This window comes from Dryobates pubescens, chromosome 20 (assembly GCF_014839835.1).
Source record: "Dryobates pubescens isolate bDryPub1 chromosome 20, bDryPub1.pri, whole genome shotgun sequence".
In the NCBI taxonomy this organism is placed as follows: Eukaryota; Metazoa; Chordata; class Aves; order Piciformes; family Picidae; genus Dryobates; species Dryobates pubescens.
In genome coordinates this window covers 1,657,897-1,681,592 of record NC_071631.1, presented here as the reverse complement: position 1 = coordinate 1,681,592, position 23,696 = coordinate 1,657,897, and the positions used below count along the sequence as shown (strand labels likewise).

Here is a 23,696-nt window from a genome sequence, read left to right as displayed (position 1 = left end):
GCAACAAAAAAAAAAGGAAAAAAAGACAAAAAAATATGCAATTTTTTAATTTGGAGACTGCCCTGTGACTTTGTCTTCTCCTGAGGCTTGTGGGAAAACCACCACCCAACCCCCTTTCTTATGTACTTAAGAGTATACAGAAGATAGAATAAAGTTAATGCCAACTTGCTCAGTCCAGTGGCTCTCTGCTGACTCTTTGGGGGGCACCTCAGCTAGGACAAGGCAGCTCCTGCCTCTGCCTTGAATCCCTTCCTGCAGCCATGGAAGGGGTTGGCTTGGAAAGGGCCTCAAAGGTCATCCACCCCCCCTGCCGTGGGCTTCCCACCAGCCCAGGCTGCTGCAGGCCTCATCCAAGCTGGGCTTGAACACCTCCAGGCAGAGGGCAGCCACAGCTTCCCTGGGCAACCTTTCCCCTGGGGAAGTTGCAGCTTTCCCTCCCCTCCCCTGCACTCTCACCTCACTTTCTGCAGTTGGTTAGCTCTAAAGTTCTTTATTGATTTCAGTTGCTGTACAAAAGTGCCTGGAAGAAGTCAGTAGCTGAAAACTCTTCAAGCTGTTAATGCCCCCTTCACCCCAACCCCTCCTTCCCCTCTTCCCCCCCAGAAACCCCTCAGTTTGGCCCTTTCCCCCATCTGGCTGCAGCCCTTGGAGAGTGATTCAGGTTAATACTGCCTTGCCCTAGTGATTGAGGTTAATAGTGCCAGTGTGTCCTGTGAGGGACAGGTGACAGGGGCCACAACCTCCTTGTCCAGCATCATTTTGCCATCAGAGAGCCTCCACAGCCACAGCTCTGAGAGCTGGAGGCAGCCTGAGCAGGCCTGTGCAGGATGGAGTGCTTCAGAGTTAGTGCAAGGCTCAGCCCTGCCCCCTGGGAGCATGATTACATCCTAACAAATCCCAAACTTCTACTGCAGTGGTCCAGGTGCCACCTCTGCACACCCTGGAGGTGCTGAGCTAGACCCCCCCCTGCCCCACCACCTCCTCTCCCCCTGCCCCACCACCTCCTCTCCCCCTGCCCCACCACCTCCTCTCCCCCTGCCCCACCACCTCCTCTCCCCCTGCCCCAGCTCCCCACAGGCTTCTTCCCAGAAAGTGCTGTTGCAGTAGCAGCTGCAGCAGCTGCAGCAACTCCAGTGCCAGCCCCTTGCCAGTGCTCTCACAGGTACCTCCCCTCAGCTTCACTGGAGGAAGGGGAGCAGGGTGGTGTCAAACCACTCTTCTGTGAAGTGCAGGTGGTCCCCTTCCACCCCCAGGAACAGCAGCTTGCCAGCTTTGTCCATCTGCTGCAGCCCCAAACGATCCTGCAGACACAGAAGGGTGACCACAGCTTCCTGGAGCCCTGGCCAGCAGGGAGAGAAGCTCTGAGGGGCAGAGATGCTTCTCCAAGCAGAAGTGGCTGGTGGGCCAGGGTGGCTTCCACCTCTGCTCTTCAAAGCTTCTCTCAGAGCAGGGAAAAGCATTTGGGCTGAATTTGTGAGGCTAAAAAGCAGCAGAGTTCATTAAAAGCTCCTGAAGGGGATCCTGAGCCAGGCCTGAGGCTGTAACTCCCAGGGCCAGAACTGGCTGACAGCTACTGGCAAGAGGAGGCAATGCCCCCAGCAAAGGGCAGAGAGGGTGAGCAGGGCAGGGCTGTGGGGTTTAGAGCTCCTCCAGTGCCCAGGGACAGTGCAGAGTGGAACTGGCCCCCAGCAGAGCATACCTCTGTGTACAGGGAGGTCTCCTGCAGAGGGATGGTCTCCTTGGCTTGGCCTGGCTTGTAAAACCCAAACCACTGTCAGAATGGAAACAAGGGAAGGCAGAGTTGGTGAAGGGCTGCCAGGAGAGGAGCAGGCTTGCAGCAGCTCCTGCTGTCTCAGGCCTCTGTCTGCTCAGCCTGCTCCTCACCAACCTCAAGTTCTGCCACCAAATGACAGACCAGAAGCAGCACAGGCAGCAGGCAGGAGCAGCACCCACCCTGCCTGCCTCACCTCTGAGATGGGAGGGTCGACCATGGTGTCATTGAGGAACTTCACCATCACAAACTTCTTCAGGGCCATCAGGTTCTTCTTGTAGGTCTCATTGATGCCCTGCAGAAGAGCAGCAGAGAAGAGCTGCAGGTCACTGCACAGCCTCCTGAGACAGGTTGGGGAAAGCTCCTGCTCCAACTTGCACTGCACCTGCCAAGGAGAGCCTGGAGGCAGGAAGGTGCTCTTCTGTCACCAGCCTCCCCTGGCTGTGCTCACAGCAGGTAACAAGGGGCTGGACCTCCCCAGGGGGAGAGGATTGAGTGGCTGGGAAGGTGATGAGTGGACTGAGCCTGTGGCACACTGACATCAACCACCCCAAAGCAGAGCAGTGCCACAGACAAGTTTCATTCCTCCCTCCCGCAGCAAAACCCTTTGCACAGTGCTGGGATGAAGGGCAGAAATGCTGCCTCTGAACTCCAGCAACAGCTGGGAGCTCTCCCAGCTGCCAGGGAGAGCCAATGTGAAGGAGCTCCCTGAGAACACTTCTGCTCTCCTGCACTCCCTCAGCAGCCACATCCTTACCCTCTCCTGGTTTATGTCAGCCAGGAAGATGCTGCTTTTCCTGTACTCCTCCTCTCTCAGGGGGTCATGCCAATACTCTGCTTGCACCAAGCTGGAGGAGAGGGAAAGCAAAGATGAGGCTGGGCAGCCAGGGGTGCTGAGGGGGCAGCCTGGGGCTGGTACTCACTGCTGCTGCACAGCCTGAGTGTAGGCTCCCAGGTCCAGCGTCCTGCGGATCCAGTCGCAGAGGTGGGAGCTCTCCCCGGGGCAGCGTGGGAAGCCATAGACACCTGGGGCAGGCAGAGGGGCAAGGCCTTGAGCAGCCAGGCTGCAGTCCCTCCATCCCTGCAGCTGCTGAAGCAGCAGCCCTCTGCAGAGCAGGGGCAAGTACTGCCCAGGGAATCAGGCAGTCCTCAGACAGCCCTCCCGGCCCTGGGCACAGAGGAGGGATGGATGGGGCTGAGGCAAGCAGAGCCCTGGCCAGCTCGCCTGCTGCGCTCCCAGGAGGCCTCAGGATGGTTCCCCACAAGGTTTCCCACTACAGTACAGAGAAACAGACTCAAGCCATGGAATGTCTCAGGGGAGAGCATTTAAAATCCCTTGCCAGCCACCCTTCACTGTGCAGCTCTCCCACTCCAGCTCACTGCACACAGCAGCTGCCTCCCTCCAGGGCCTCAGCCTTCCAGATGCCAACTGTAAAGCATCCCAGGAGGGTTAGCTTCACACAGGCTGGGCTCTGTAGTCAGAGGTGAAACAACTAATCCCAAGTGCTGCCACAGCATCCAAGAATTCTGCCCAGACAGCTGTGTGCTTGCAGAGGTCCCTTGCTCACTGCCAGGAGCAAGAGAAGGTGAAGCAGTTGGTTAGCAACTGACCCAAAGCAGCTCAGCAGATCCAGCCAGGAGCAAAGGGAGGGTTTGACTCACAAGGGATCATTCCTCCTGCCTACAAGAAGCCCCCCACCCTTCACTGTGGTTATGAGGTGACTCAAGGGGACACTACCTTGGTGCTGCCCCCCAATAGAGATCAAGTTGAGCATGGGAGGAGAAGGACACCTCTGGGCCACCGCCCGCCTGTGGAGGAAGAGGAAGGAGCTCAGCACCAACGTGCCCAGGCAGCCCTTAGCCTGCCCCTGCCAGGGCTCAGGCACTGCTTGGCACTGGCAAAGAGAGTTAACCCTTCCTGGTCGAGGAGGGCTGCAGGCAAAGGTGTCCATGCCTCTTCTGGAGCGCTCCTACCTTTGCAGGGGGGGGTTGTCAGCTTACATCTGCTTAGTACTTCAGAGAGTCTTAAACCAGAACCTGAACCCCAAGAGAAATCACTGAAAATGGAAGAGAAGCCTCAACTCACAGGAACTGGCCTCCCTGGGAGAAGCCCATTGCATGGTAGCCTCCTTTCAGGTGAGGATCCTTTGCAAGCTGGCTGCACACCTCTCTCACTTGATCATTTGCATTCATAAAGAAGCTGTTCTCCATATCCTGAAATCAGAGCACACATCTTGCAAGGTCTGCTTGTGAAAGAGGACCTTAGCTTTCACACCCTGGCATTCAAGGCTTGAGACTTCCCTTCACCACCTCTCTGTTCCTGCTCCTGCTCTCAGAAGGGACAGAGACATTTCCCCAAACCTCCTGGCAGTTTGAGGCCCTTCAGATTTCTCTCTCTCTCTCTAGATAAAAATGAATAACCAAACCTCAGCATCTTCTCCAGACCCCACACAGAGTAATAGAAACTGCACATTATCCTGAAAAACTCTTTAAAGACATTGCATAAAGCTACATCACACTGTCCAAAGCCAGGAAGGCACAGGGGAAGTTTGTGTCCTCATTAAAGTGAAGCCAGACAGAGGATAAGGAGCTGTAAATGCAGAAGGATGGCAAGGGCTGAAGCTCTGCTTCACCACAGCACCTTACAGGAGCCTGGGTGTTACTGGGAGTGATTACTGAGTGGTAATCCCTGGATTTGCATATTAATCCAATTTGGACTAGGGATTTGGGCTTCCCCAGTTCTCTTCTGCAGGTGTTAATTAGACTTTATTGGTTTCTACCTGCCAAAGCTGTTTACTTCGTGGAGAGTTACCTAATTAGTAGGGAAAGCACCACAGGAGCCAGCGCTGAACCATGATAATAACACAGCCTGCAGGAGCTATCAGAGCTTCCCATCGGCAGGCTGCCCCCGCCGGCCGAGCACAAACACGAGTGACAGCACCTACCTGGATCAGGTTGTTCCCGATCTTCAGAGACAGGACATAAATCCCCGGGATCTTACTCTCCACTAATTTCTTGATGTAGCCCATGCTCACGGGATTGCAGCAGCTGTCCCCTGCGGAAGGGTCGGACCATCACACCCCCGCGCAGGCCCTCGCCTCCGCCAAGGCCCCGCCGCTGCAACGGGGCCAGGAGATGCCGGCGCACGCAGGGGCCCGGGAGAGGAGGGTCACCGCCTCCCAGCCCCCGCAGAAACCCGCGGTCCGGAGGAGGGCGACACCAGACCGCGGCCGGAGCCAAGCCGCCAGATCCCCTCGGGCCTGCTGGGGGCCCGGCCGGGCCCCAGCCACGGGCCCCGTCCACAGAGCCGCGGGCAGCGGCTCGGCCCCGCTCCCGGCTGCCAGTCGCGGCTCACCCATGCCGTGCCAGATCACCAGCGGGACGGCGGCAGCCGCGCAGCCCAGGTTCAGCGCCAGCAGCACCGCCCTGACCGCCGCCATCTTGAGCGGGCACATGACTCGCGCGGCAGGCGCCGGGGCGGGGCCGGGACCCGGAAGGGGGCGGGGCCTGGCGGCGGCGGGGCACCGCCCCGAACCTCGCTGCGTCACCGGTTCGAGTCCCGGCGCTGCTCCGTCAGCCTAGGTCCCGGAACATCGACCCCGCTCGTCCCCTCTGGGCTGGGGCAGACACCTCCGGCTGTACGGGAGCTATCCCCAAAACTACCACTCCGGCGGGACGGGATGGGGCGGGACGGGGAAGGAACCTCCCTTGGCGCCGTCCAAGGGAGAGCAGCAGGAGCACCCTGGGGCAGGAGCACCCTGGGGCGAGGAAACCCTTCTGCTCTGCCTGGATGTTGCGACTGAGGGTTATAGACCGTGGGTGCAAATAAGGCCGTCCCAGGGTGGTTTAAGGCTGCTGTAAATCCCTGTGCTCGTAAAGAGTCTGTGTCCTCTTGCCAGGCTGGGAGCGCTGGGAGGCAATGGCAGCCACTGCCCGCACCCAGCTGCCTGCAGTGCAGTTAACCCTGCCCTCACCCCGTGGAAAGGAGCCCTGCAGTGTGGACAGATCCTAAATGGGATCCATGGAGAGCTGACCTCTGTACCGAGCCTGCAGCTACTTCCAGCCAAGCTGTTCTGAGTTGAATTAAATCAATAATGAAGTAGTATTGTTACTTTTTAACAAGAGATTCCCACGCCCTCTGCACAGGGACTCCTGACATTTTTTTCCTTGTCTTAATGAGACCAGTTGATTATTCATTCATCCTTCATCCCCTTTTGGAAGCAACTGGGGCAAGAGAAAAGAAGTGAGACCATGACAGAGTTCAGCCAGGCAGCCCTCAGCACAGCCTGTGGGAGGCAGGGAAGGGGACAAGCAGGGAAAGCCTTGAGCTGGTGCCATCCTTACTGAGTGACAGCCTCATTGCAAGCATTCAGCTCAGGATGTGGCCACTGAAAGAGATGTTTGGACTCCCACATGGGTGAGAATTCAGCTCTCTTCCTTCAAGAGAAGCTGTGTTATGCTCTGCTACCAGCTGAGCACAGCAAGGGAGCTGGCTGGCTGCAACTCCTCCTTGGCTCCAGACTAAGCCAAAATTGTGCAAAAAGAGGATCCAGAGGCCGGGCAGAGACCCGCAGATGCTTTCCTGAAAGAGTGAAGCGATACTGAAGTATGTTCCCAGGTCTGTCTCTAGGAACTCAGGGGCATGGGTGCAGGAGGAGCCAGGCTTGGGTAAGCTGCACTCAGCACTTTATGGGAGTGGAGGTGTGAGAGCTCCCAGCAGCACTGCTGCGGCTCATCCCTCTGGCCACGGCAGCAGCCTGGGGCTCCTGGCAGACCCAGTCCCCACTGCCACCTGGCCCAGCGAGCTCCACCGCAGAGGCAGGCAGGACCGGGGGTCCTTCTGCACCCCCGTCCCTAGGGGCCGGTGGGACAAAATGGCCGCCAGGGCATTCCGGGACTCGCGGTTGCCAAGCAACAGGCAGCGGCGCAGCGCCGCCCTCCGGCCGCTAGAGGGAGCCGCCGCCTGGGCCGCGCCCTGGCGCCCTTTCCCATAAGAGCCCGCGGCGGCATCCAGCTGGTCTCTTCCCCGCCCCCATCATGGCGGTGAGTGGTGCTGCCTGTGGGCCGAGGCTGGCCTGTGCCGACTCTATCCGTCGCCATCCGCCCTCGGCGCGGCTCGGACGGGCTGCGCGCCGCGCGAGCGGGAGCATGGGAGGCCGGGAGGGAGAGCTGCGGGGCCGGTACGGGCAGAGAGGAGCCGGTGGGCCGCTCTGGGGATGCGGCTGCCGTGAGAGGCCGCAGCCTGCCCTGTGGTAGGGCTGCCGCAGTGGTGCTTGAGGAAGGGCCGCGGCGCTGAGGTTCGCCTTTGGGCTGGAGCGGGGCCCGGTGTCGCGCTCCGGAAGAGGCCTGGTGGGGCCTTCTCCTGCCGCCGGGGCGAGCAGTGGGGCCTCTCTCCCCTGTGCCCATCGCTTAACGCCCCCATGTCCTTTCTCCGCAGCAAGACCAAGGTGAGAAGGAGAACCCCATGCGAGAGCTGCGCATCCGCAAGCTCTGCCTCAATATCTGCGTTGGGGAGAGCGGCGACAGGCTCACCCGGGCGGCCAAGGTGCTGGAGCAGCTGACGGGCCAGACCCCCGTCTTCTCCAAAGGTGAGGGGCGAGTGTGCCTGCCCAGGCAGGCTGGGGGAGGGACAAGTTTTGTTTGTCTCCTGACTTTAGTAGTGGTTGCTTGGTTGTTTTCCTCTGTTTCCGGAGCATGAAGAAAGTAAAGTGGCAGTGTGGCACTTAAGGAAGAGGCTGTTTGGCAGGGCCAGCCTGGGGAGGTCTCTGCCTTGGGCCTTGTTGGGAGGGTTGTTGGGGGCTTTAAATGTCAGGTCGGTTCTACCTTCAGACGCGGGTGGCTGCTCTGCTCTCAGCCCTGTGGAGGAATGTGTGGTTGCCTGGGCTTAGTTTTTGTTGCTTTAGAGTAATTTCTTCGGTGGTTTGAATCTGTGGGGAGGGGAATTCTTTGAATGGCTTCTGAGCGTAGCTGTTGTTGCCTGCAGCACGATACACTGTGAGATCCTTCGGGATCAGGAGGAATGAGAAGATCGCCGTTCACTGCACGGTTCGTGGGGCCAAAGCAGAGGAGATTCTGGAGAAGGGGTTGAAGGTGAGAAGTTGACTGGCCTGGATAGTTGATCTATGAAGTGCAAAGCTAAATTCACTCATGGAATGAGGTGTGGTTTGAGATGCTGTGCCTGGTATAGTTTGGGGATGCTGAGGCTTGGGGGAGCAGCTCTGTGCTGCTGGGCTGTCTGGTGGCTGCTTCCTGCTTCATCCTTATTTAAGAGCTGGTGGGATGCAGTTGCTGCTTTCTCTTGAGGTTCTGCCTTTGATTTCTGAGATGGCTCTGGGAACAAGGTCTTGGTATTAAAGACTTAATGGGAAGTAAGCAAGTTGCAGGCCTGGGAGCAGCTGGAAGAGAGGACTCCTGGCTCTGATTGCAGTCAATAGTGACCACAACAAACGTTTCAGGTGCGAGAATACGAGTTGAGAAAAAACAACTTCTCAGACACTGGGAACTTTGGCTTTGGAATCCAGGAGCACATCGACCTGGGGATTAAATACGATCCCAGCATCGGTATCTACGGCTTGGACTTCTACGTGGTGCGTATCCCCTGCTTCCTTGGAGCTCCTGGGCTTGTGGGGGAGCTTTGGAAGGACCCTGGAATGATAACTGGCTCACAGGAGCTTGCTGCCCAGTGCTGGAAGGGGGAAAAGTGCCAGCACAATCCTGAACTGAGATTGCCAGGGCTGCCATTAAATCCCTGCTCTGTACCATATCCCCCAAAGTCTCTTCAGAAACCAATAGTGTGGCCCTTGCTGGTGCTCCTGGCATAATGCTGAAGCTGTGGTGCTGGGTTTGGGGAGGGAAAGAGCAGTGAGGGCTCTGGGAATGCTGCATTGCTGGGGGTGTCTCCCTGCTTCCAGTGACCTTGGGGTGGTCAGGGAGCAACAGTGGTGGCTGCTGTGTGTGAATTGTTGTTCTGTGGAGGGAAGCTGTTCCATGATGCATTAGCAGCGCTGCTCAGTGGAGCTCCTCTGGGGAGCTGAGGCCTCTGGGTGTGGAACTGTGTGTCCTCCACACATGTTTGAGTTTCTCTGAGTCTGCATGCACTGTCAGTGTCACACCTAGGAGCTGTCCCTGTCAGTTTGGCTGCTCAGAGGTTTCTCTTTCCATTTTACTTTGAGGCTGTAGAAGATGAGAGGCCTGATCAGTCTGGAGTGTGAGTCGGGCAGCAAGATAGTACTGATGTGGAAACTCTGGCTCCTCATCCTAGAAAAGGGTTAGGATGAAGAAAATGAGTGAATGCCTCAAATTAAATGGTGCTGTGGGTCTCATCCTGCAGGTGCTGGGCAGGCCTGGTTTCAGCATTGCTGACAAGAAGCGCAGGACAGGCAACATTGGAGCCAAGCACAGAATTGGGAAGGAGGAAGCCATGCGCTGGTTCCAGCAGAAGGTAAAGACTCTTTGGTCACATCCCAGGGGGTTCCTGGCAAGTGGCAGGAAAATGCCTCTGTGGAAGGGCTGACAGAAGTCACTGGGCAGGAGGAGGCCCTGGGCACTGCTGAAATCATTGACTTTTGCTGCTCCAGGGTAACAGAAGCTGTGTTTGAGCATCAGTGTGGTTCATGCCCCAGTTTGTGTCTGCTGAGCTGCAAGGGCAGCTCTTGCAGGGCAGCTGGAAATAGCAGCTCTGTGTAAACCTGTCTGCTGTAGGTTTTGGAGGAGGGGAGGATGTGGATCACAAGAGACAATGCAGGGTGAGGATCTCTGTCTGACACAGCTCCTAGAATCCAAATAAAACCAGTTCTTGGGTTCATCTGTCCATAGCTCTCACAGACTGAGATGCACAAAGCTTGATTGGAAATGCTCAGAGATGATGTGGATGGCTTTTCTGTCTGGAGGTTCTGTACTGCCTACACCATCTAGATCCCCATCCACCCTGGTTGTACCCTCTACAGGGCAGGCTACACCCTGCTCCTGCTGAATGGCTTTACCTCCCCACCCTCCTGCCTGCTTCCAGTGGTAGAGTGACTTTGAGGGGCCAAATCCTGGGGCTGTACAAGGGGACAAGTGTGGTTCTGGTCAGATTAACCTTGCAGGGTGGGGCTGCTTGTTTTGCTGGGCTGATGAGAAGAGTTTAATGTCCCCCTTGGATGTTAACTGCAGAGCAGCAGGGTGGAAGGGCAGTTAACTTCACCTGATGGTCCTTTCTGACTTGGTTCTTCTGTTTGTTTCACAGTATGATGGCATCATCCTCCCTGGGAAGTGAGCAGTTCCCTTTACCAAAAAAGCAAATAAAATTTTCTAACCCCTAAATGCTGTTGTGAATCTTCTGGGGGGTTGCCCTTCAAAGGGAAGCCCAAGGAAACGGCACAGCCATGCTCTGCTCAAACAGCCGTAACACCAAAGCGTGCCTGGGGTGACACAGGCTCCAGGCAGAGCAAGGTGGTGATTGCAGGGTGGGCTCTGCCTGATTCAAGCACAAATCAGGTGGGGTAAATCAAGTCCTAGTGCTCCTACACTGTGACAAGGCAAGAAGAACCCTCAGCACTGCAGGACCACCTAGGAAAGGGTATGTACTTCCCCTTCAGCCCCTTGGGCAGGGCACGGCACTGCTGGGTCACCAGTGGGGCCATCTGCCCTTTGTGGGTGACCAGGGTTCAGGCAGAGTCTGAGTCTCAGCAAGCACCAAGCTGGAAAGCTACCTGCACAGCATAGCTCTGGGCAGTGTTTTGCTGCCAGTAATTCCTCCAGCCCCACTTTAGAAAGCAAGTCTTTCCCCATGCCATTATTTCCATTACTCAGCAGTTCCTGTGCCCCATGCAAGGTCTCTGCAAATCCTGTTAAGCCAGCCCTGGTTCTCTGTGACTCAGCTGCAAGCTGGGCCCTTGCCTTGCTGTTAAGACTGCTTAGTCCAAGGGGAAGCTCTGAGCAGCACAGGACTCTGCAGGTTGAGAGACAGAGACCCTCAGCTTTCCCCAGAAGACACTCCCCTCCCTCCTCTCCCCTCCCAGCCAACTGACACGTCTATGTTTACAGCAGGCCTTTGGGGTGCTGCAAGGATAGGCACCCTCAGCCAAGTCGCAGGAGGCATGGAGAGGCCTGGATTTGGGTAGCACTGCTCTGGCCAAGGGCATCGTTGCAGCCAGCACCAGGAGAAGGCTGTGCAGGACTGCCTGGCCACTGGAGGAGGCAGCCAAAGGCCTGGTTTCACTGCAGAGGGATTCACTGAGGCATTTGAGGATGAGCTGAGAAAGCAGGGAAGGCATGGCAGCTCTGAGCACCCTGTCTGAGGAGCCCCTGGCCTGGGCAGCTGCTGCTCTGTTCAGTTTGCCTTCAGCCACAAATTAACCTAAAAAACACTTTCCACTCAACTCCCAGCAGCAGTGGTGGAGCTGTTGGCTGTCAGAAGACAATGGGAACAGATACGGAGCGACATTGTCTCAGGAAAGCCTGTTCTAGCCACGGTGGGCCCGGAGGCGTCTCCCCCGCTCCAGTGAGGGACGGCAATGGCCGTGGCACTCCCTCCAGCAGCGCCCTGCCAGCACTCGAGATGGCTCTGCCAGCCTCCGCTGCCAGGCCCCAGCATGGCGGCCGCCGAACTCTGCCCTCGGCCGTCCCAGCCGCCACGGGCAGGGGCAGCAGCTGCGCGGCTTCCGCTTCCTGCCCGCAGCCAAGATGGCGGCGGCTGTGGGGAAAGGCTGTGTGGCCAGCGGGCGGTGAAGCTGTTTCCGCCGCCGCGGCCTCTCCAGCAGTAAAAATGGCGGAGTCGGTGCTGGAAGTTGTGGGCAAGCTGCAGTCGCGGCTGGCGGGCAGCTCGGAGCCCAAGAAGGTGATGGGGCCGGCGGCGCGGTCGGGGCTCCCCCTCCGCGGCAAGGGCTGCGCGGCAGGGCCGGGGGTCGGGAGGGCCTGGGCCGTCCCGCAGGGGGCACGGGGAGCGGGGCCGCGCCGGGGCCTGCCCTTCGCCTGGCATCTCCACCACCGAAGTTTCCTGCCCGGTCGGGACCGCGGTCCGTGGGGCAAGGCAGGCGGCAGGCAGCGGCTCGGAGGGCAGGCCCGGATGGTTGTCCCCGGTGGAAACCCCCCGTGCCGCTGCCAGCCGGGGCTGGGCCCGCAGGCCTCTGCTGCCCAGCGAGGGATCCGCTGCGACGTGCCGGGGCCCTTGTGTGGGGTCCCGCCGCGGCACGCCGGTGGGGTGCGGTTTGCCAGGCGAGCGGGCAACGGGAGAAGTGGCCGGAAGAGTCTCGCTCTGGTGACGTGTTCATGGTGGAAGAGCTGCGGTGCCCGGCGAGAGGTGACACGGGGAGGCACAGCCCTGCTGCGGGACCGGGGAGGGCCAGGACCTCGGCAAGGCCCCCAGGGTGGCTGGGGAGTTGGGGTGAGGGCCTGGGGAAGCTGCTTGATGCCTCTTGCCCATCTCCACGAGGAAGGTGTCCGCTGCCCAAATCTGCTGCCTGCAGCAGCTGTTGCAATGTGTGGGTGCTGCCCGGAGCTGTTGGTGACATTCGGCTGTGTCCGTGGCTGGCAGCAGCTCTCCTGCTGGACACCAGAGTTCAGAGCTGCTGTTTCCAGCTGAAATTTGCCTCTGGGGTTGATCCCAGGTGTGGGCCCAGCATGTGCTGGTATCCCCTTCTCTAGGCTGTCATATTTAGAGGGGAAGCTTCTGTTGTGACTGTTTATGGGGGTTTGCTTCACCTTTGCCTTATTTCAGGTGAAAGAAGCGTGGGCACAGAAGTGCTCAAGTGCTGACCCTTTGAAATGGAGCTCCCTGCACCCAGCTCCAGCCTAGCTGGAGGAGATGGGATGCAAGGATCAGGTTCCTTTTTCACACCCTCTCAGCCAAGACCAGAGCAGGGTTTGACTGGTGGAGCCCCAAATGGAGCTGAGGGACTGCTGAGGAATCCATTCCAGAGCTTCTTAGACTCTGTGGTGTTGACAGCACTCACAAGACTTCAGTATTGGCTCAGCACGTTGTGCACAGAGAATGAGTGCCCCTGTTCCCTGAGCCAGCTTTGGGGCAGGAACTGCTTGCCTGTGTTCCTGGGGCACTATTTGCACAGCCTGTCTCTCTCTCCAGTCACCTCCTGGCGTTGTCATTTCCTTTTCTGTCGCTCCTCTGCAGCTCTGCAAGGAGAGGGAGAAGTGGTTGGCATCCACAAGCTCTAACCAGCGGGATAGAGGCTTCAAACCTTTTCACTTCCCCAGCACAAGGCCCGGTGACCTCCACTCCTCCTATTGTTGATACATTTTCAGCTGTATCCTTGGAAGAGTCGTTTCTAGGCTTGAATGTAGGTGCCACAGTTTTGTCTTGATAGATTGTATCTGCTGAGCTCCTTCCTGTGGCAGAACACAGCCCCGTGGCTCTTCTGCAGTAATTGTTTCCACTGCAGTTCTGGAGCAGCTACAGCTTTACCCTGTCAGCAGGGCAAATCCAGGGCACCTCCTGGTGCTACCCACACCTTGCACCACACAGGTGGGGCTTGAAATTCTCCAGAGAAGGAGACTCAGATCTGGGCTGTTTCAGGAACGAGCTGCCAAGGTGTGAGTCTGCTTGGCTGGTTTCAGGCAGTGGAGTGTGCTCCATCAGCTCCTCTCCATAGGAGATACAAATGGGCTCAAGTCCTGAAGCTGTGCATCTCATGCACTTGGACCTGTGGTCTGCAGAAGTTGCAGGCAAAGTGAGGTCTTGCTGTGCTGGATGAACACAGCCCCTGACTGTATCCCTGCTTGGGGACTGCCAGGCTGTGTGGCACTGGGACAGCAGCAGTGAGCAGCGTCAGGAAGTTTTGAGTCCTAGATCATAGCAAGGAAGTCCTAAATAGAATGAGGATAGGGCAGTGGCAGTGCTGTGCTTCTGCTTAAGCCTTATCTGGGTGTTGAGGAGGAGAATTTTCTCCCTGACAGTAACAGCACTCTCCAAACAGGCTAAAAGAACTTGGAAGGGAACCTCTAAACCTCTCTGATCCTTGCAGGATGCAAGTGGGGATGATTGGAGTAGCTTAGGCCAGCTGTGCTAATTTGAGCATGAGCACAGTGCTTTAAAGAGATCTTCTGGATCAGGGACAGCCCTTTGTATGGCATATAGCACAGCCCTGCTGACCCAGGCCTGGGCAGTATAGGAGCTATAATAAAGGGAACGCTGACGAGGCTGCTGCGTGGCGATAGCTGAGCTGTGGGAAACGATGTGAGGGGCAGCAGTGCTGTCAGTGCTGCAAGGCAGAAGTTGGTGGACATCTCAGTGAGGCTGAGGGGAGACCTCACTGCCCTCTACCACTACCTAAAAGGAGGTCCTGGTGAGGTGGGGGTTGGTCTCTTCTCCCTAGTATCAAGTGATAGGGTGAAAGAAAATGACCTCAAGTTGCACCTGAGGAGGTTTAGGTTGGATATGAGGAACAATTTCTGTGCTGCAAGAGTGGTCAGGCATGGAGGAGGCTGCCCAGGGAGGTGGTGGAGCCTCCAGAGATGTGTAGATGTGGCACTGCAGGACTTGGTTTCATGGGCATCAGTGCTATGAGGTCAGTGGTTGGACTGGATGACCCTGGAGGTCTTTTCCAGCCTAAACAGCAATATGAGTCCATGATAAATGATGTCCCAAGTCACCTGGGTGGCAAAGGTCCAAGTAAGTCCCCTTCACCTGCAGCCTGTCCCTGGGATGCAGGTTGGAGAGGGCTCCCTCCCTGGCCCTTGGAGCAGCTGTGGTGCTGGCAGCAAAACATCTTTCACTGTATGGGGAAGGGAAGGCAGAAGAGTGGGGTGAGAGGCAGTGGCTGTGGATCAGTCACCTTCACAGAGCTGACAGGAGAGAGACTTAGAAGCACTGAGGGAGTGGAAGGTCTGCAGAGGAGAGCTGGCTTCCCCCTGAGATCTTTCAGAGCATCTAGAAACCCTTCCTCCCTCAGTGTCCAGCTTTCAAAACTCCAGAGAGGATTCTTGCATGACTTTTTCCCCCTCCTCTCACCAAGACATGTGTTTCTCAGCACCACCTTCAGGAGTCACAAGCTTCCAAGTCTGTTCCTCCTCTTGCTGTGCAGCAGAGCTGTGTCTGCTGCTGTCCTGTAAGCCAAAGTTGAGAGCGAAGGAAGCATTCAAATTTGACTTTTCAGATTCTCAGGTGGGCCCTTGGAGGCAAAGAGGGCAAATTCTTTACAGTTGCCCCTGGTGTTCAGCTTCTTTGGAGGAGACAGCAGCTGTCTGCCACTTGGATCCCTCCACCAAGCTCTCGTGGGGTGTGGAATCTTCTTCCTTTCTAAGCACAGTGTGTGGTTCAGTGTGACAAGCCTGAACACTTTCCTTCTTGTCTCTGCAGCTGCTGAAGAGTCTGAAGAGGCTGGCAGAGCTGCCCATCACAGTTGACATCCTTGTGGTAAGAGCTGTGAAACCTCTCAGGCTTTCATCCTAGCTGTCAAGTCCCAGGGTAACTGTTTGCCTGCTTTCCCTGCAGCAGGTTGTGTTACTTTGACCACCTGCTCCAGCTTGGTGTCACAGGCCTGGGTTGATTCTAGAGGTGCCAGGCATGGGGAAGGAGCTTGCCAAGCAAGTGTGAAGCCAGGGAGGACAGTTTGTCACCTCTGCTTCTTCCAAAGGCTTAATGCTTGACTGGGGCATTCAGGTGGAGCAGCTCCTAATGATAACTGAATCTGCATGGAAGTGCTGATCCTCAAAATGATAATGCCTTCCACCTTCAAACTTACCAACAGGCATGGTAAATAGTAGCCTGGTTAATTAATACAACTAATGAAGTGTTGGAGGCAGAGCTCAGGCTTCTTTGACGTGGAGAACTGCGACATCTTTGCTGTTAGGTGGTGGAATCTTCTTTCTCAAGAGGTAGCAGGTTGACCTTACTCCTTTTAGCAGAGGTGAGGCTGCTGACTGGTTTGCTGAGGTGGGTTCATGTCTTGGCTCTCTCCTGAAGGAAACAGGTGTTGGGAAGACTGTGAACAGCTTAAGGAAACATGAGCTTGTAGGAGACTTTGCCAAGAACCTCGTAGCCAGGTGGAAGAAGCTGGTGCCGGTGTCCCAGGAGGCAGACAGGTGAGTGAGCCTGCTCAGCTATCTCCATGGGTGAGCTTAGGTCTGGTCTTTGCAGGGGAGAGCATCAGCTTCTCTGATCAAAGGAACAAAAGTGAAGGCTCTGGAAAAACCTGTGGCACAGCTCTGCATGGGGCTTTGCCTTCTCGTGGCTTAAGCCTGCTGCCCCTGCCAGCCGCAGAGCGTCACAGTGCTGAGGGCTGCAGCCTGGGGGGAGGCAGAGGCTGCGTCTCAGGAACTTGCAGTTTGATGAAGAGACTGAGAGGAGATGTCCCTAAAGTGCCCTTAATGAAGCAAGAGGTGCAATCTGCTTGCTTCCCAGTTTAGGCCCAAGTGAAGGAAGTGGCTGGCTTTGAAAGCAGGCTTTTGTGTGCAACAGTGCTGCAGAAACGGAAAGCTGCTGCTGCCAGGCAGGCTGTGGTCACAGCTGTGTGGAGCCCAGCAAAGATCAGATCAGCATTTCAGTGGCTGTGGGGTCCCTGCATGGTGAACAGTGTTCCCATAGGTGCCACACAGTCAGGAGCCTGTAGGCATGGAGATGTCTCTGCACACCTCTGTCTCAGCTTCCCAGTGAACTGTGACACCTCCAGTCCTAACAAAAGTCCTTCAGTCCTGTGCTGGAAGTGCAGTTTCCAAATCCCTGACCACTGCTGTGCTTGAGAGAGCTGATGGCACTTTTGCCACCGAACTACCACAGGCAGCCTTAGTCTTCTGCAAGAGGGCTCCCCAGCCACTTAGCTCGTGGAGAGTGACTCTCTTCATTCTGTTTGGAAAGTTTCAACCTTATTTATTTTGGTTGCTTAACCTTTCAGGAATAACCTGGACTCTGAAGACCGTGACTACGAGAGGGGCAGCTCAAGCAAGAGGCCTCAGGAGCCCTCCCTCAGAGAGGATGAGGAACCCGACGAGGAGTATTCAGAACCCTTCCAGCCATCTTGCAGCCAGTCCTATAGCCCAGATCATAGGGAAAAGAAGTCCAAAAGGTATCCTAAGCCTGAGAGAGCCCATGAGACTTACAGCTACAGCAGCCACGAGGGGAAGGGCTGGGGCAGGTCTTCCCCGGTGCTCTCTTCAGATCAGGAGTACTCGGACTATGGACAAGCTGTGTCACCTGAGCCAAGCGAGAGCCCTCAGGATATGTACACAGACCCTTATGCCTCTGAGGAGCAGGAAGAGCCCACAGTGTTCCAGCAGAAAGCCAGCAAAGGCCACAGCTTTCAGGAGAAGCTGGGGGGAGGCCGGGAGAGGAACCCCGGTGAGCTGTGCGAGAAAGGGACCGCCAACCGCGGCAAGGAGCACAAGTCTCACAAGAAGCAGCGACTGGACGGCAGGGGGGAGGACAGGACCTCTGCCTTCAGCCCTGAGAGGTTGCACAAGCCCTCTCTTAAAGAGCAGCTCCGAGAAGCCCCCGTGGCAGGGGGCAGCAAGGAGAAGCAGAGGCTGTCAGATGGCACAAAGAAGGAGAAGAACCGAGAAAGCAGCAGCTCCAAAAAGGAGAAGCTGCACTCGGAGGAGCCCCTGGAGAACCACGTTAAGAAACCAAAACACCGGGACTCTGAGAAGAGCAAGTTGGAAAAGCCCAAGCTGGGCCTGGAAAGCTCCAACACAGAGAGGGAGAAAAGGAAAGCTGAGAGTGACTCATCAAATAGGAGCAAAGAAAAGGGGAACTCTGGAAGCTTGAAATCTTCGGAGGGGAAGCGCAAAGCCTCCGAGGCGGACAAAAAGTCAGCCTTGGGCTCAAATCTGGGGGAGGGGGAAGTGGAGGATGAGTTTGAACAACCTACAATGTCCTTTGAGTCATATCTCAGCTATGACCAGCCCCAGAAAAAGAAAAAGAAAGTGGTCAAAGCCTCTGTGTCAGCTGGGGAGAAAGACAGAGGGCACAGCAAGCAGAATGGATCCAAAGCCAGCAGCAACAGCGCCAGCTCGAGTCGGAAGAGTCCCAGCCACAAGCGAACGAGTGAGAAAAAGGCAGAGAAGAAACAACCAGAGCCTCCTAAACCAAAGAGGGTAAGCTTTGGGAGGATCTGGAAGTGCACAGAGAAGGAGGGATCAGCTGCTCTCGGCCCTCTGCTGTCTGGGGCTGATTAGTTTTCCCTTTGGGAAGTGCTCTGTGCTGGTGGTGTCTCAGTCCTGGTTCCTGCTGGGAGACTCCTCCTGTGCCTACCACCCCACAGCCAGGGCTTTGTGCTGTGGGAGTGGAGCTCAGCTGGAAAAGGGGGTGAAGAGGAAGGGGGGGAAAGAAATGCAACAGGCAAAACACAGCTGAGACACTGGAACAGGCTGCCCAGGGAGGTTGGGGATGCCCCCACTCAGGAGGTGTTCAAGGTCAGGTTAGATGAGGCCTTGAGCAAGGAGGTGTCCTTGCCCATGACAGGGGGTTGGAACTGGATGAACTTTAAAGGTCCCTTCCAACCCATTCTGTGAAAACCTTGTGTGTTAGAAAATGGGGAGAGTAAAAGACAACAGCTTCAGCTAAAGACTGAAGTGAAAGTGTACTGGACAGGAACTACTTGCTAATGTGCAGAGCACCTTTAGCTGTGAGTCAGCACAGGACCCACTCTGACATGCAAGGAGTGCATCTCCAGCTTCTTGCCAGCTTCCCTTGTCTCCCCTCTCAAGTCTTTCTGCTTCTCTAAAAGTGACCTTGGGGGATCTCAGTACTGCAGTATCACTAAGTCTGTTTGGTCTCAGAAATGGGGGAGAAATGGGAGAAGTGGTGTTGAGAGTGCAGCTGATTCTCAAGGCTCAGAAGAAGACAAACCCTTCTTTTGTCAAGGCCTGAAAACTGAGCAGTGTGCCTGCCCCTGCTCATGGCCACGTGAGTGCCAGGCTTTGCTGTAGAAACAGGCACTCTTGTGGGGAAAAAACCTTCACTGCCTCATCTGTTTGCTCAGTTCTGAATCACTTTTGCTCTTCCCAAAGCAGGTTTAGAAAATCTTCACAGCATTTCAGCACCCTGCTTTGCCATTCCCTCTGATAATTGCTCCACATCCAAGTTTTGTGTTTCCCTCAGAGTTTGTCAGGTTGCCCTCTCCTCCAGCACTGTGGAGTTGGTTTTTTTTGCAGCAGCTGAAGTGGTTCAGGTCCTGGTTTTGGCTTCTTTGTATGGACAACCTAGACAGAGCCACAGTGAAGTGGCAGAAGCGCAGCCTGCCCCTGAGGCTATTTCCTGGTGCAAGCTGATCACATCCAGTGCCTCGCTCAGAATATCAACCAAAATGCAGCTCAGTGCTGTTTGTGCACTGGCAGGGTGAAACCTTCTCCTGTGCTCTTGGCTTACTTGCTTGTGCTCTCCTTCCAGATACTTCTAGATGTGGTACCAACGTTGCCAGACATCCCCCTGCCACCCATCCAGGCCAACTACCGCCCTCTCCCCTCCATTGAGTCCATTAGCTGCTCCCAGACGAAAAGGAAAGGTACAGTGGGCAGGAAAAGGGGTTGGAAATGGGTTGCAGCCACTGTTTGTGGGAGGGAGTGGATGCTGACTGGGTTCAGGTCTTTGCCTTGGGGTCTGGTGTCCTGCCTCTGATGTCTGGAGCCTGGGTTTCAGCCAGAAGGTAGCTTTTACACCACATGTTGTGGCAGAAACGAAGGAGGATCCTTTGCTGACCCTTCTTGAAGCTTGGGCGTTGGATTTGCCCTTCCTGAACTAGGTTGCAGGTCTTTCAGAGAAGACTTGGCCCTTGTGAGTGACTACTGTGCCATTTGTCAGGGTGGGTTCTTCTCTGTTCCCCTCTCACTCCCAGTCCTTCTCTCGGCAGCGGTGTCCTCGCCGGTGGAGGAGAGCGAAGCAGGCTTCACAGGCCGCCGCCTCAACTCCAAGATGCAGGTGTACTCGGGCTCCAAAACTGCCTACCTCCCCAAGATGATGTCTCTGTACCAGCAGTGCATCAGAGTCCTCAGTAACAACATTGACTGTAAGTGCAGCTCCTTTCTCCTTCCCCTCGCCTTGCGCTGCAGTTTTGTCTGCTGCGTTTCAGGCGAGCGAAGCTTTTCCCTGGTGAGGGAGGAGCAGGATGAACCCTCTGAGGGAGAAGGATAAATCCTCTGTGCACTTTGCCTCTCTTCCAGCAATCTATGAAGTGGGTGGTGTCCCTTTCTCTGTGCTGGAGCCAGTGTTGGAGAGATGCACCCCAGAACAGCTGTACCGCATCGAGGAATGTAACCACGTGAGTGCCGGGGCCTGGGGGAAGGGATGGGGACGTGTGGAGGTGGTGTCTGTCCCTAGCTGCAATAGCAGGAGAGTAGAGAACCATGCTTTGCACAACAGGAGCTGGCTTCTCTGACCCTGTGGGGTTGGACTTGATGATCTCCAGAGGTCCCTTCCAATCCTGTGATCCTGCTAGCCCTGAGCACCTGGGTTTGCCAGCTGCCCATCTCTTCATAGAATCACAGGATGGTAGGGGTTGGAAGGGACCTTTAGAGCCTGGCCCCATCCAGGAGGCTTTGGAAAGCCTCCAGAGCTGTGTTGCTGTGTAGCCTGCTCAAGCAGGGAGGTTGATGATCTCCAGAGCTCCTTTCCCAAGCCTGGCCGTTGCCTGCCTCCAGCCGGCGCTGAGCGAGAGGGGAGCGGAAGGAGTGGGGAGGCGACGTCGGGGAGGCGACGGCGGGGAGGCGACGGCGGGGAGGGCGACGGCGGGGAGGCGACGGCCGGGAGGCAATGCCAGGAGGTCATGCCAGCTTACAGCCGGGTTTGCTTCAGGTGCTGATCGAGGACACGGATCAGCTGTGGCACAACCACTGCCTGAGGGACTTCAAGAACGAGAAGCCGGAGGAGTTCGAGTCCTGGCGGGAGATGTACCTGCGGCTGCACGACGCGCGGGAGCAGCGCCTGCTGATGCTGGCGCGCAACATCGGCTCTGCCCACGCCAACAAGCCCAAAGGTCTGCCTCAGCCCCCTGCCCCAGCGCCCACAAGGGGCAGGGAATGCTGCCCAGGGGCCGTCTCGATGCCTCTGGAGTGGCTAACTGAGATCTAGTCTGGTTTAGACCAGCTTCGGTTCTCTCTGCGGTGGCCTTCGCTTGGCAGGCTCTGGAGTTCGCCTGCAGCGGTGGTGTGGTGCAGGCTGGACAGGGCAGGAATGGTGTAGGCCTGTAGAGGCACCTCCTGTTCTAGAGTGGCTTCTCCATGCTTCTGGAGCCCCTATTACAGGAAGGATCTGGAGGGGCTGGAAGGTGTCCAGAGAAGGGCCACGAGGAGGAGCAGAGGGCTGGAGCTGCTCTGCTGTGAGCACAGACTGAGGGAGTTGGGGTTGTGCAGGCTGGAGAGGAGAAGGCTCCCGGGAGACCTAATTGTGGCCTCCCAGGATCTGAAGGGGGCTCCAAGAAAGCTGGGGAGGGACTTTTGAGGGTGTCAGGGAGGGATAGGACTGGGGGGGGTGGAACAAAACTAGAAGTGGGGAGATTCAGATTGGATGTTAGGAAGAAGTTCTTCCCCAGGAGGGTGGTGAGAGACTGGCACAGGTTGCCCAGGGAGGTGGTGGAAGCCTCATCCCCGGAGGTTTTCAAGGCCAGGCTGGATGTGGCTGTGAGCAACCTGCTGTAGTGTGAGGTGTCCCTGGCTGATCCTTGAGGTCCCTTCCAACCCTATCAATTCCATGATTCTATGCTGGAGTTGAAGAATACCAGGGTGGGGGAAGAGAATGAAGATGGCTGAGCTGATCAATCTGATCTTCTCATGGCCCAAGAGACTCAGGCTTTTGGGAGGAGGCTATCACCTGAGCTTTGGGGTGTGTGGGCTGAGGAGAAGTGGTAAGAGGAGCACTGAGGAGCCTCCTTTCCAGGAAGCTGGATCTAAGCAGTGTTCCCTTCTGGCCTCCTCCAGGTAGAGTGGCCAAAATGGCATTTGTGAACTCTGCAGCAAAGCCCCCTCGGGACGTACGCAGGAGGCAAGAGAAGTTTGGAACTGGAGGACCTCTCCTGCCAGAGAAGACCAAGTGAGTGTTTCTCAGTAGCACCTCCTGTTCAGGGCCTCTTTACCTGTGGGCTCCTGCCAGCTTCCCCCTGAAGCTCTGTGTCCTGGCAGGACAGGACACTGTCCAGGAGGTCCCTCTGCCGTGAAAGTTGTGCCTGCAATAGCCTCTTTCCTGCTGGGAAGTGTGGAGATCCTGGTCACTGCTGGTTCCCAGTGGTATCAGCTGTGCTGCTGTCCACAAACATGGCAAGAGTTTCATCCAGCCATGGTGACTCCTTCCCTGAAACCTGTCCCATCTCTCTTGCAGAATAAAACCAGTCCTCTACACATCTAACAAAAGCCAGCCTCGTGTGAGTGAGGAGCAGTCCTGTGATGGGCCCAGCACCAGCAGTGCCCATTCTGTCCCATCTTCAGGTAGCACCTTCTCCTCCTATGACCCCAGGAAACCACCTGTGAAGAGTAAGTACAAACTTCAGAGCTCCTCCTTCACAAACATACAAATGTGCTGCTTCTGCTGTAGGAGGAATCCAGGCTGAGCAGGAGGGTTGATGTTGGTGGCCTCTCTCCCTGAGGAGAGGATGATCCAAGTCTGTTCAAACTCCTTGCACAAGGAAAGGCCTGGGGAAAACTTCCATCTGCTCAGTGCTGTCTGCATCAGCCTGTGCTGGTGGAGTGCAGGAACCCTGCCTTTGCCCTCCTGCTGTGCCTGTCCAGTTGAAACTGCAGCGCAGCTGCCTTGGGAGGGAAGCTGGGAGGGTTTCAGCAGAGATCTGTGCTGTTGCAGAGCAGAAGGGGTGGCTTCTCCTCAGGCTGTGCCCTGAAGATAGGGGAGGCCCCAAAGGGCTGACTTTGCCTCTGCTTTGGCAGGGCTGCAGCTTTGAGCTGCTCTCTGCTCTCCTAGTCCCTGCTGGGGTTTCATTTGTGGCTTCTCTCTCTGTGTTGCAGAAATTGCACCCATGATGGCAAAGACTATCAAAGCTTTCAAGAACCGCTTCTCTCGGAGGTAAGCTTGCAGTGCACACCTGGGACTGTCCTGCTTGCAGAGGAGTGGCACTGAAAGGGAAGGAGGTACCCAAACAGCCCTTTCCTTGTTGAACTCTTTGGAGGCTGCAGCTGCTGGGAGAAGCTTCGATCTGCACAAGATGACAGCACAGTATTTTATCTTTTTATTCCGGTCCCTTTCTCAGTGTCAAGGCCCCTCCCCCCCAGCCTTCCCCTCTCTTCCCCCCAGCCCTTAGCATCCTGTTAGTGGCTTTGTCAGCCATCAGAGGAAGGGTGCACAGCGCCTCCCGAGGCGAGCAGATGTGAAGTCTTGGCCGGTGCTGGGGGCAGAGGCTCCCAGAGGCTCTTTTACTATTTAACCTTTATAAATTATGAGACGGTTTTAATTCAGAGTTTTGCCCCTCTCCCCCACTGCTCTTAATTTATGTTGCTCCCAGGAATCTTCCCCCTTCCCAATCCAGTGCAAGGTTCAGCTTCTCTGTGTCTCCAGCTGGCAGGAAATCCATCTGTCTCGAGGGTCCACTTGGTGTCACCTGAGCCTTTCTTTGTGAGCTGGTCCCTGCTGGGCCCAAAGTCCTGCTTGGACTCTCTGAGCTGGGTAGGACTGGTGGCTCACCTGCTCCTCGATCCTTTGGCAAGCTCCTCGAGTCCTGAGGCTTTGCTCTTGTGTCTGTTAATTAAACTTCAGTCCTCAGCCTTCTCTCTGCTGCTTAGTGTAGCTCTTGCACAGAGGCTTTTTGTCATGCAGGGAGGCAAAGAGCCATTGGGGACTTTGTTTCCTCTGCTGCTGTTGTCTTCTGCTGGCTACTGGGAAGAAAACTACGAAGGGTTTGGGGGAGAAATTTTCCTGTGCACCAAGCTGGTTTTTAATTGTGGGGGTTTCTGGAGCCAGGGGATTTTGTCTGCCTCTGGAATTCAAAACAGGTTTTTAAATCTCAATGAAGGCATCAGGTTTTGCCTCTTTTAGTGGAAGGAAGGAATACTTTTATCA

The 23,696-nt window shown here is 56.2% G+C and overlaps 3 protein-coding genes across 4 annotated transcripts; 2 read left to right on the top strand and 1 right to left on the bottom strand.

The window, feature by feature from the left end:
• Window positions 1-1,114: 1,114 nt before the first annotated feature.
• PPT1 (palmitoyl-protein thioesterase 1) lies at window positions 1,115-5,211 on the bottom strand. Its single transcript, XM_054170615.1, has 9 exons — window positions 5,127-5,211; window positions 4,717-4,826; window positions 3,858-3,985; window positions 3,510-3,580; window positions 2,695-2,797; window positions 2,529-2,619; window positions 1,968-2,066; window positions 1,700-1,771; window positions 1,115-1,301 (listed from the first exon to the last, which is right to left on the bottom strand). The coding sequence occupies exons 1-9, from the start codon at window positions 5,209-5,211 to the stop codon at window positions 1,179-1,181; spliced, it is 882 nt and encodes a 293-aa protein (XP_054026590.1). The 3' UTR covers window positions 1,115-1,178.
• Window positions 5,212-6,763: 1,552 nt separating this feature from the next.
• RPL11 (ribosomal protein L11) lies at window positions 6,764-10,075 on the top strand. 2 transcript variants are annotated; one of them, XM_054170582.1, is made up of 6 exons: window positions 6,764-6,814; window positions 7,209-7,359; window positions 7,755-7,861; window positions 8,227-8,358; window positions 9,102-9,212; window positions 9,999-10,075. In XM_054170582.1, exons 1-6 carry the CDS (start codon window positions 6,809-6,811, stop codon window positions 10,026-10,028), a joined length of 537 nt encoding a protein of 178 aa, XP_054026557.1. In that variant the 5' UTR covers window positions 6,764-6,808; the 3' UTR covers window positions 10,029-10,075. The 2 variants fall into 2 exon arrangements, with proteins under 2 accessions (XP_054026557.1, XP_054026559.1); XM_054170584.1 differs by lacking the exon at window positions 6,764-6,814 and adding an exon at window positions 6,929-6,951 and having other exon boundaries at window positions 9,999-10,069.
• A 1,358-nt stretch (window positions 10,076-11,433) lies between these two features.
• Window positions 11,434-22,904, top strand: ELOA (elongin A). The gene is made up of 11 exons (XM_054170609.1): window positions 11,434-11,591; window positions 15,066-15,122; window positions 15,672-15,790; window positions 16,600-17,797; window positions 19,092-19,206; window positions 19,552-19,707; window positions 19,862-19,959; window positions 20,493-20,673; window positions 21,614-21,725; window positions 22,011-22,162; window positions 22,649-22,904. The coding sequence occupies exons 1-11, from the start codon at window positions 11,520-11,522 to the stop codon at window positions 22,708-22,710; spliced, it is 2,322 nt and encodes a 773-aa protein (XP_054026584.1). The 5' UTR covers window positions 11,434-11,519; the 3' UTR covers window positions 22,711-22,904.
• The last annotated feature ends 792 nt before the right edge of the window (window positions 22,905-23,696 follow it).